The sequence below is a fragment of the Corvus brachyrhynchos genome, unplaced genomic scaffold (assembly GCF_000691975.1).
Source record: "Corvus brachyrhynchos isolate BGI_N302 unplaced genomic scaffold, ASM69197v1 scaffold452, whole genome shotgun sequence".
In the NCBI taxonomy this organism is placed as follows: Eukaryota; Metazoa; Chordata; class Aves; order Passeriformes; family Corvidae; genus Corvus; species Corvus brachyrhynchos.
The window spans coordinates 139,060-149,474 of record NW_008236764.1 but is presented as its reverse complement, the minus strand read 5'-3'; the positions used below and the strand labels follow the sequence as shown (position 1 = coordinate 149,474).

At 61.4% G+C, this 10,415-nt stretch overlaps 1 protein-coding gene across 5 annotated transcripts in view; it reads right to left on the bottom strand.

The window, feature by feature from the left end:
• TNS1 (tensin 1) overlaps positions 1-10,415 on the bottom strand; it is a 64,803-nt gene that overhangs the window by 53,815 nt on the left and 573 nt on the right. For 2 of the 5 annotated variants that reach the window (XM_017727294.1, XM_017727297.1), the window contains exons 1-2: positions 7,451-7,562; positions 6,273-6,310 (exon numbers count right to left, since the gene is read on the bottom strand). In XM_017727294.1, coding sequence (XP_017582783.1) covers positions 6,273-6,310; positions 7,451-7,526 — 114 coding nt within the window. In that variant the 5' untranslated portion in view covers positions 7,527-7,562. Of the gene's footprint in view, positions 1-6,272; positions 6,311-7,450; positions 7,566-10,415 lie in introns of those variants that run through there. The other 3 variants (XM_017727296.1, XM_017727295.1, XM_017727298.1) reach the window with 3 other exon arrangements.

Here is a 10,415-nt window from a genome sequence, read left to right as displayed (position 1 = left end):
GCCCGACTAATGGTCCTTGGGTGTCCCACACCCCCAGTGTTGGGGAGGATGTGAACATTTATCAGCCCGCCTCTCAACTAAAAATCAAAGCCAAAATGCTGGAAAAGCCCCGTCTGTCCCTCAGCATGTGAAGTCATGCCAGTCCCCCTTTGCCTGTCCCAAACCTGGAGTGTGCCCAGCATCCCCCTAGCCTTCCTCCTGCCTCCCTTCCTCCTCTTTCCTCCTCCTCCTCGGGGGGCTGCATGTCGATGGATGGAGCCCTGGTTTCCCTGGCTGCCCCTGGGGCAATCCAGCCCCAGCCCTCCTGTACAAGCAAGTGCTCAGTGCCAGGAGACCCCACAGCAAAGAGGGGAAGCCCACCAGCAGCGGCCCAGAGAGTGGCGAGCTGGCCAGGGAGGCGGCAAGCCAGGCACCCGGCCCAGCGCTGTTGACATTTTCTCACCCAACGCCTCCCCGTTCCTGTTTGCATTTCCGTCCTGAAGCCGTGGGCTCAGCCAAAAGGCTGGAACTGGCTCTGCTGGAGCGGTACAGGACCCCAACACCCTTCCTATGTCACCACTGCCTCAAAAGTCACCAGGGAAGGGTCTGTGGTAAGGGGTTCTCCCTTTGCCCTCCTCCAAGTCCCCCTAGGGAACACCACTCCTGTGAGTACACTCCAGTTCCAGGAGATCTTTCCCAGCCCCTCTATGCCTCAGTTTCCACACCAACCCAACAGTGCCATGGCATGGGAGCACCAAAAGGAACTGTAGACCCTTCCTGCTGCGACGGACAAAGCGCCAGAGCCAAACATCTCTGGAGGGCATCTCCTCACTCCTGTCCCAAGCAAGCACCAGCCAGCCCCTCTGCCCTCCCCAGCACCCAACAGCACAGGGTCAGATCCCAACAGCCACCACTCTAGGGACAAAACCCCATGGCCAGGATCCATTGACACCCCTAAACAAGTCCCACCATCACCACAGCCCACAAAAACCAGTCATCCCAAAAACATGGGAGTGCTGCAACAAGGATGGAGGGGCAAGGAACATCCTGCACCAGCAGAGCACAGCGTGGACCCCAGCTCAGCTCCAGCACGGACCCCTGCACAGGCCCCAGAACCCAAACTCCTCGGAAGGAGGACACAGGATGGCTCCCAGGCCCTGGGAAACATCAGCAGAGGAAGAGCTGAAGCCAGATGGGAAAGTATCAGCAACTGAATGGGATGAGTGGCTGAGTGAAGGGCACTGAAAGCATGTCCCTGTCCTGGTCCCCGGGGCAGTGACAGGAACTGTCCCCTGGGAACATGACGTGTCCCTTTCACAGGACACAGCCAGAGAAGTCCTGACAACATCCTTGAACTACAGCCGACAAAGTATCTCCTGGAGCCATAGGGTCAAAGTGCCAATGGGAGCAAGTCCAGCGGTCTGCAAAGTGGCTCCAGTGACTCCCAGCCCCCCCAAAACAAACCACCCCTCACATGAAACAGCTCCTCTCTGACCCTAAACAAACACCCTTGAGCATCATTACTCCAGATGTCAGTGGAAGAAAGGAGACGTGGGGACCAGGCACCCAGGTGTGGTTCATCTCCAGAGATGAAAGCACACAGGAGATAAGCCCCAGTGCAGGGTCTGTAGAGCCCCTCTTGAGCCAGACCTTTCAGCTGTTTTGGGATCAGTGCCACCTCTTGGAGCACCCTTCCCAGGGCAGGTCTCAGGAGGGGTGGCCATGGGGGATGCAAACTGGTTTGGGAAGAGAGAAAATCAGTGGGAAATGAGGCAGACGTGGACCCTGCTTCCCACCACGGCAGGGCTCTGGGAAGAAGGATGCAGCCCCGGGAGCTGCCAAGGAGGGAGGCTGGTGGTCCCTGCTGCCTCATGTGACACCTCCCAGGCCTGTCCTGGCCAGTGCTCACCAGTGCGGCGAGCATGGCCAGTCTCAGCATCCCCTCTGCCCTGCCCACCCTCTCTGTGCAGCACCCCGAGGGTGCAGAGGAGGGCCCCAAGTCCTCCAAGCAGCCGAGCTGGCCCCCCACTGGAGCTGAGAGGCCGAATATTTGGGCAGTGACGTAAAGAAGGGGAAAAAGGAAAGAGGCAGGGAAAAAAAAAACAAAACCCCCTCCAGGACCTGCTGCACAAACACAACCTGGCACAGCACCGGGGCAGGGCTGAGCCCCCACAGCCCCTCATCCCTCCACCCCAGCTGGGCCCATGCCAGGGTCAAGGACATATTCCTGCACTATTCCTTCCCCCCCCCGCCCCGCCCACTCTGTTGTGGAGACCAGGGGTGTTGCTAATTACCTGTGCCAAAGCACGGGGGGGTGGCTTTGAACAGGAGCACTGGGGACAGGGACCTGACGGGCAGCTCCCGCGTGACCAGTACATTCTCCCCTCGACAGCACGGGAGGAGGCAGAGCGGCTGGGGCAGGGAGCAGGGACCGGACGGCCACACGTCCCATGGACAGAGCCTGCCACAGCTGGGACATGGGTGTCCCCTCCTTGCAGCCCCTCTTCCTGGCACAGCCACTGGGAACCTGCAATACACTGCCTGGCCATGCCCCCCAACACTGCCTGGGCCCCTGCTGATCACCAGGAGTCAAGCCTGCCCAGAAGTGTCCAACCACTCCTTGCCTCAGTTTCCCTTCCTAGTTCTGACTTGTTTTACAAGCAGGGGGTATCCCCAGCACCAGTTGAGGGGTGGCACATCCCCTTCACCACCACCACACACCCTGCCCTGGGTCCTACAGCGTTCCTCCGCCACCAAGGGCCCGTCAACACCACGGGCACTGGGACCAATTGCTCTGGCCGGGACATGCCTCACTGCCCGGCCCTGGCCCTGCTCCAGTCCTGGTTTAATGATGGACAAACCCACCCCCCCGGAGTCCCATCGCAGGGGGCACTTGAAAAACAACCCGGGCCTGGCGTGAGGCCAGCGGGGATAGATGGCAGTGAACTGGGAGCACATGCATGTGACCACCCGCTTGTGTGCGCGCGTGCTCATGCACACAGATGGATGTTCTCGCACACACGTGCATTTCCCTGCAGCTCATGCACTCATGCATGCGTCTGTGAGCACACACGGTCATGCGCTCACACGTGCTCACATACACAGCACACACATACACACGTGGCCCAGCAGCCTGGCATGGCTCCAGTGCGCACTTTCAGCTCCCCAGGAAGAAACACTGGGGGACAACCCCCTAGGCCCCTTGGCCCCATGCTAAGTGATGTGCCTCAGTTTCCCCTCTTGGCACAGCCCAGCACCCCCACTCCCCCAGCACCAGTGGGCCCCTGTGTGGCAGGGGTGAGCAGGGCAGGCTGGAGCCTTGCCAGGCCCAGGGGCTGGCACAGGCGCCATTTCCCAGAACCAAGCACCAGCAATCGCCAGCTGATTCGGCAGCCAAACACCACAGCGCTCCCTGTCCCCCAGCCAAACCATCCATCACAGGGCCAGCTCTCACTACAGGAAACAGCATCATCCCCCATCTTTTCTCAGCCTCTCCAACCAGCATCATGGCAAGATCCAGCCACAGTCAGAGTGAAGGCATCCCGGGGGACAGGGACACTCCCAGGATATCCCTTGATTTGGGACATGCCTGCGTGGCCCCACTGCTCAGAGCATCTTCGGTCAGGAGAGCAATGTCACCACCAGATCCTGGCTGTGCCACTACTGGCACGTGCCAACACACAGGCTCACCCACGCCTAAATGCAGACACAGAAGTACTGCACCCCACACCACGTTCCCTGCCTCCTGCTGGCCCCAGGCAGGGCTCTGTGACTCAGTTTCCCCGCTTTCCAAAGGAAGATACACCCCCGCAGCTTTGGGCAGGCAGTTTTGGTGCAGGGAAGGAGGGAGGGGATAGGCTCTGTGTGTCACATACATACCAGTGTCCATCCATCCAACCATCCCTCTTGGAGAGAGGGAGGGAGGTTTGCTAAGCAAGGAAAAATCCCTGAGCGGAGGCGCAGGGCGCAAGAAGGGCCTTACATGGGCATGGGAACACTGTTGTTCTTCCCTGCTGATGTGTGTGCAGCTGCCCTGGCCACTCCACAGCCACTCACAGGCACTGGGCATCCCACCAGCATCACTGGCACCACAGGGCAGTGGGTTCCACCACTGTTCCCCCGCTGTCTTTCAGGCAGGATGGAAACTTGAGGGGCGCAGGTCACCGTCAGGGCACAGGTCCTGCCCTCCCTCGTACAGCTCTGCCTGCTCACTGCCTTCTCATGGAGGTGGCGCTCACCAGCACCCCAAAAGCTCCCAGGTATTCCCCACATACACTCCAGTGCCCCCCTCCCCATATCCCCATCACACCTATGGTACCCCCCAGCACCCCACACTGATTACTAGCAGTAAACTCTTTACACCCCACCCACAACCCCATCTCTCCCCCCTCCCCTATACCCAGTCCATTTGAGGTTTTTAAGTGGGGGCTTTCCCCTGGCTGGGCCAGGATGCAGCAGGCTGGGAGCTGGCCATGCTGGGGGGTAGAACAAGGAGGTGGAGGAAGTCCCAGGGGGGTGAATATGAGGACCAAGGAGAAGACACTGCCAACAGCATGGTGGGGCAGACTCCAGGGCCAGAAGACACCAGAGCCAGGGGACACCAGGACCTTGGCAGCATATCCAGGGCAGGAAGAGGAAGCATTGCGGGGTGCAGCTGCCAGCACTTTGGGGGTGAGTCCTTCTTCCCTCTCCAAAGTATCCTGGAGGTGCAGGGGTTAAACATGAGGGACTTCAGGTATACAAGAGGCCATTTTTGCTCCATGCCAAGCCCCCTCCCCACACGTACCCTCCCCGGAGACCCCACAATAACAAGCCGGTGTGTGAGTCAGCTGGCCATTTGCCCGACCGGAGGAGCCCCTCCCTGGGCGCTGGCCCAAAGGAGCTCCGCGGAAGGCCCCTGGCCCTGGCCCCATGCACGCTCCCCCCCAGCAGCACACCCCTCGGCTAGCTGGCCCCACCGAGGGGGCTCCAGCTTCCAGCGAGCGTGGGAAGGGTGATGGAGGCTAATGAAATGCAGTCGGCCGCGAGAGCGAGCCACAGGCTGCCCCTGCGCACAGTCTATCCAGATGCTGGGACCCTGGTATGAACCCCCTCTTGGTGTACAACCCCCTATCAGACATCGGAGAATCCCCACCGGGTTCACAGCCAGACCCACATGCTTCCTGACACTCCCTCCTGCCTGGAAACCACTGGCAGATGCTCCCTGCCACCGCCTGCCGTACCGCGGGCATCCCCTCACCGCACGCCCCTCTCAGCTCTCCCCGGCAAGGCCACCTTCTCTGGCCTCAGCCTTCCTGGCATCTTTGGCACAGGCTTCCCGGGGTGACACGGGGTCCTGGGGTGGCCCAGAGTTGACACAGGGTCCTGGGGCTGGCACAGATCCACTAAGCCTCCCAGCCACCTTTGCTTGGCCCGCTCAAGGCCCAGGATACCCCACGGCCCCCACTTCCCCCAAAAGCCCAGCCAGGACTCAGTGCCAGGGCTGCTGCCAGTGCCTGCCCTGCACCACCACCCATACCGTGGCACCCTGCAAAGCCCAACGTGTGCCCGGCCCCCGGCACAGCACCCCCCCTTTTCTCCCCTCCCTGCCCAGCTGGGCACAGGCATGGGCACGGGAACAGGCATGTCCCAGCCTACGCTGTCTGCCTGGGGCATGCCAGCCTCTTCCCGCCCAGGATGCCAGCCCCAGAGACAGCTGGCACACACGCCTCCCCAGGGATTGAGAACACAAAGCCTCCCCTGCCCCGGCAGTGCAGTGGTGGGCACCGTGCCCACCTCCAGCTCCTCGGAGAACCTGGGTTGCTGTAGGGTCCCCCTCTGCCGGAGCAGCAGCTGGATCGGCAGATACCACCGGGCATCCTCAGCTCCACTGTCTCCTGCCAGCAAGATCCGCCCCCGGCTGGGTATCAGCAGAGGTGCTCAGCCTGTGTGCGTGCAGCTGGCAGCGCTCGGCTGCGGCGCATGGCACCCACGTGCAGCAGCACTCACCCTGGCAAAGGGCACCTCGCTCCAGGTACTGGAGAACAGATGCCTGCTGGTCCTCTCTGAGAAGGGCTGCACCCCAAAACCCAGCCTCATACACAGACAGGCACGTGCTGTCAGGGACCAGGCAGCAGGATGGCACTGTCAGCCTCACCCAGCAGTGACACCAGTGCCACCATGACCAGCCCAGTGCCACCAGCCCATCTGGGTGCCCATCCAGTGGGGTCAGCTGGCATGGGCCATCGCACTCCCCCTCTGAATCTCCAGTGCCCCCAGGCAGGATTGGGCACACCTCAGGGCACTGGCCTTACCTTGGCCTGGCACTTGGTGTGGCAGGAGAGCTTGCAGCCTGTGGGAGAGAGAGGGGAGAGAGGGTTAGTGGAGGCAGGAGGGGGAGCAGTGCTGGGGGCAGTCTGCAGGCACCCCACGTGAGGGCAGGAAGGGGGCACTGCAGGCACAGAGCACCTTGGCACTGGGCCCTGGCTGCCGGGACGTGCACACATGCGCAGGGACACCCACACCTTGCACCGCTGCGCACACATTCCAGGTGGAACCAGCAGGGCACAGCAGCAGGCGCACAAAATGTGGCTCTGGGGCACACACTGTGCCAACATGCCAGCGAGTGTGCACGTGTGCAAGCCCCAGTGCCCAGGGTGAACAGCATGAAGAGAGGCATGGACAGGTCTCACAGGGCCTCGCATGGACACTGGAATGGATGAGAGCACTACAGGGATGCTGCCAGTGCCCTCCTTCCCTCCTTCCAGTGCACTGCTGTTGCACACTTCCACCCGTGCCCCCATGGATGCCACGTGCACATGGGCAGTGCAGGCGTGTTTGCCACTGCTGGGGACACGCACTTACACAGGGCACCACTACGCTGCCTGGGCAGCCCTGCAAAGACACGTGTCCCATCCCCAGGGGACACAAGGGTCCCACGCAGCACGGCCCAGGCCACGGCCGCACCCCAGTCGCTGCTCCCCTTGGGCCTGTTTCCTGCAGCACAGGAAGCCTCATTGTTCCCGTTTCCTCTGTCCGCCCCTTGCACGGGGCTCAGCAACACCACACACGTGCGAGGGCTCGCAGCCCCACCTGTGACCCACTGGGTGCCATGGGCAGCAAGCACAGCTCAGGGGATGAGCACCCACGTGTGTGCACAGACCCGCACCCATGTGCACACACATGGTGGCCACTGCACACCCACTGCACATGCATGAAGCTGACACACAGCCACCTACATGTGCGACACCAAAGTGCCTCCATGGGCCACCCTCGCCTCCCAGCCACCTTCCCACCCACAAAGGCACTGCACATACTCTCTCACAACCACAGTTCTCCCTCTAACACACAGGCACATGTGTGTGCACAGATTGGCACAGGCACATGTTCCCACCTTCATATCCTCGTGCATGCGGGCATACACACATATCCCCGATGTCCTGACCTCCCTGGCATGTCCCCATGCACACACGTGCCCACGGCCCCAGCTTACCTCTGCAGGTGCTGCCCTGGCGCGTGATGGCCTGTCGGCAGATCCCGCATGCCTTCACCTTCTTGAAGCTCGTCATCTTGAAGGTGTGTGCCGGAGGAGCCTCCAGGTCCTGGGGCTGGGAGGAACACGGAGCTTCATCAGCGGGAACAAGGACGCACCAGGACCCAGACACTCAGCCCTGACCTGCCTGTTTCCCCTGGGTGGTGGTTCATCCTCCACCTATGCCTCCCACATCCCTTCAGCTGCGGCTGTGCCACCTGCAGCCGAGGTACAGGGTACAGGCTACAAGATACAGGGTGTAGGGCAGGGGATAGGGGGGTATGGGGTAGGGGATAGGGGGCTATGGGGTAAGAGATAGGGGGTACGGGGAAGGATGGGGGGAAGGCACTGCCTCGACCCCTTTAAATAGTCTCTGCCGCCCCCTGGCGGTGCCTGCCCGTGTACTCTGTGTGCGTGTGTGCAGTGTGTGTGTGCAGATGTATGTACGTGCATAAATGTGTGCGCACAGGTGTGCGCATGGATGCAGGTGAGCACATAGGGGTGTGTGCAGAGGTGTGTGTGCATGCACAGACGTGCGTACACTCATGCCTCCCTGCATGTCGGTACATCTCCATGTGTCCCTGTGAACACGTGCCGTGCACAAGCGTCCCTGTGAGCATGTGTGTGTGGGCACAACTGTGTACATCCGCACACACAGGGTGTGAAGATGCTTGAATGCACTTATGTGTGTGCAAACCCGTGTGCACGTGAGCACGTGTGAATGTGCATGGATAAACATGCATCCCATGCCGGGATGTATTTGTGTGTGTGAGTACACAGATACGTGCACAAAAACCTGTGTGCGCACCCAGGTACGTGCGGGTGCTGCCCGAAGGGTGCCCATGCTGGGGGTGTCTCATTGTCATGCTGTGTTTTGGGGTACACGCCAGGCAGCGTGTGCTGAGGTGTCTCTTGGAGGGGTGTAAAGGGGGCACAGAGCCCCCTGAGCATGAGCAGCTGTGCCCACCCTGTCTGGCACAGCCTACAGCAAGGGGAAGCTGATGCCACAAGTGTGACTGAGTGCTGGATGGATCCAAACATGTGCAAGCATGTGTGTGTGTGTTCATATATGGGAGTTGAGGACAGAGAGGAGTCTTGGCACAGTTGCAGGCAGCCAGTGCCCCTCCCGAACCCCCAGTTGACTGTTTTCGGGGGGGGCAACCCCTGGCAGCACGCCAGCCCTGCCCACCCACCCGCTGCCAGATGAAGACGTGAGCCCCTGTAAATCCACCTTTTCATGCCAAGACTAATGAGATTAAGCAGAGGCCCGGAGGCCCCCCCTTGCCTTGGCGCCCCGCTCTCCTCCAGCCCACTGCACCAGAGCCAAAAGGGATGGTGCTGAAGCGTTAGGGTGCTGGGTACCTCTCCACAAAACTCTCTGCCTCAGTTTCCCCAGTGCACACACAGACGGGAGATGGGCCATGCGTGTGCACTGCATGCCAGCGTGTGTGCAAACACCCCCGGGACTGTGAGGGTACAGGCGTGCATGTCCCCGCCAGCCGCAGCAGCAGCAGAGGCACGGCCACACTGTTCCCATATGCAGGTCCATGTGCCATCGTGCACACACTCACACAGGTTTGTTCATGTGCGTGCAAGCACCTGCCCCCACAGGGCCACTCGTGGGTGGTCCCTTGGCAGCCCCCAGAGCTGGTGCCACCCTCCCGAGTGGGTGTGTACACATGCACACACATACACTCACATGTGTGTGTGTGCTCAGGCGTGTCATCACCCACCCAGCAGCCGTGGGAAAAGTTCCCCCAGGACAGGGGCTCCCACGCTGCAGTTGCTGGGTGACAGCGAGACCTAATGATGCCATGAGCTCCTTTGCATATGCAAAGCAGCATCAGTGCTGCAGAGTGCCCCGGGAAGAGGCCTTGCCCCCCACTCCCAGGGACCCCTTGGGATGCCCAGGGATGCCGACGCATCTCCCATGCACGCATCCCCCACCCTGCCCCGGCCTCCATGGCTTCATTAACAGCAATTATCCTCACTAGTGAAAGAGCTGGTCCTTTGATTCCCACCCCCCCAGAGTCCCTTCTGCTTGTCTCGTTGCCAACACCATCGCCGTGCCAGAGGGGGACCAACCCAGCACCCAGCTTTATGCCCCCCAGCCCCCTGCTGCTGAAGGGCACTATGCCCACCCAGTGCCACTCTGCCAGCCAGGGAACCAGCCCATCCCACAAAACAACCCAGTCCCAGCTCCATACTGGCAGGATCCCGGTTAGCCTCCCTGCCCTGTGGGCTGGAGGGCTTCTTGGGTATGTCACCTGGACACCCACCCATGGGTACCCACCTCCAGGGACCAGCACCCACACGGTGCAGGAGCAGGGGTGCAAAGGCATAAAGGCATCCCTAGCCATGGGCCCCCCAACATGCAGACCCAAGGAGGCTGGAAGGGGACCCAGGTGTCCTGGGCTGGAAGAGGCACCAGACAGAGATGCCAAATTAATCAAGAGCTGGGAGACCTGGGTTCATTGCCCAGCACTGCAGAGAGTGCAGTGGTGGGGGGGGGAACCTGTGACACCCAGTTCCCCTGAGGCTGCAAAGCCAGGGTGGCTGGAGGGCACCGGGACACCGCGGTGCAGTCTTGTAGGCTCAGGTCCACCCAGAGTTTTGCAACCCGCTGGGCCCCGGGACGCAGCTTGGTGACTGGGGCTGATGCAGAGTCCCAAACCCCCACAGCTCACTGGATCCCCCCAGTTTCCCGAGTTTCCTTCAGTGGAGTAGCAGAGCCTCTGCCCCAGGGAATGGTAGAGCCCCCGGCCAGTGACGCCGGCTGGGGGGCGTGGGGGATCAGCCTCCCACCCTCCCCAACCCCACAACCCTTCCCACAGCCCAGTGTCCCTGCCCCGCATCCCAGCCCGGTCCCCTCTTCGTGCACCCCCCAGCCCGCTGCCCACCGTCACTTCTCTCTCGGGCTGGGGCC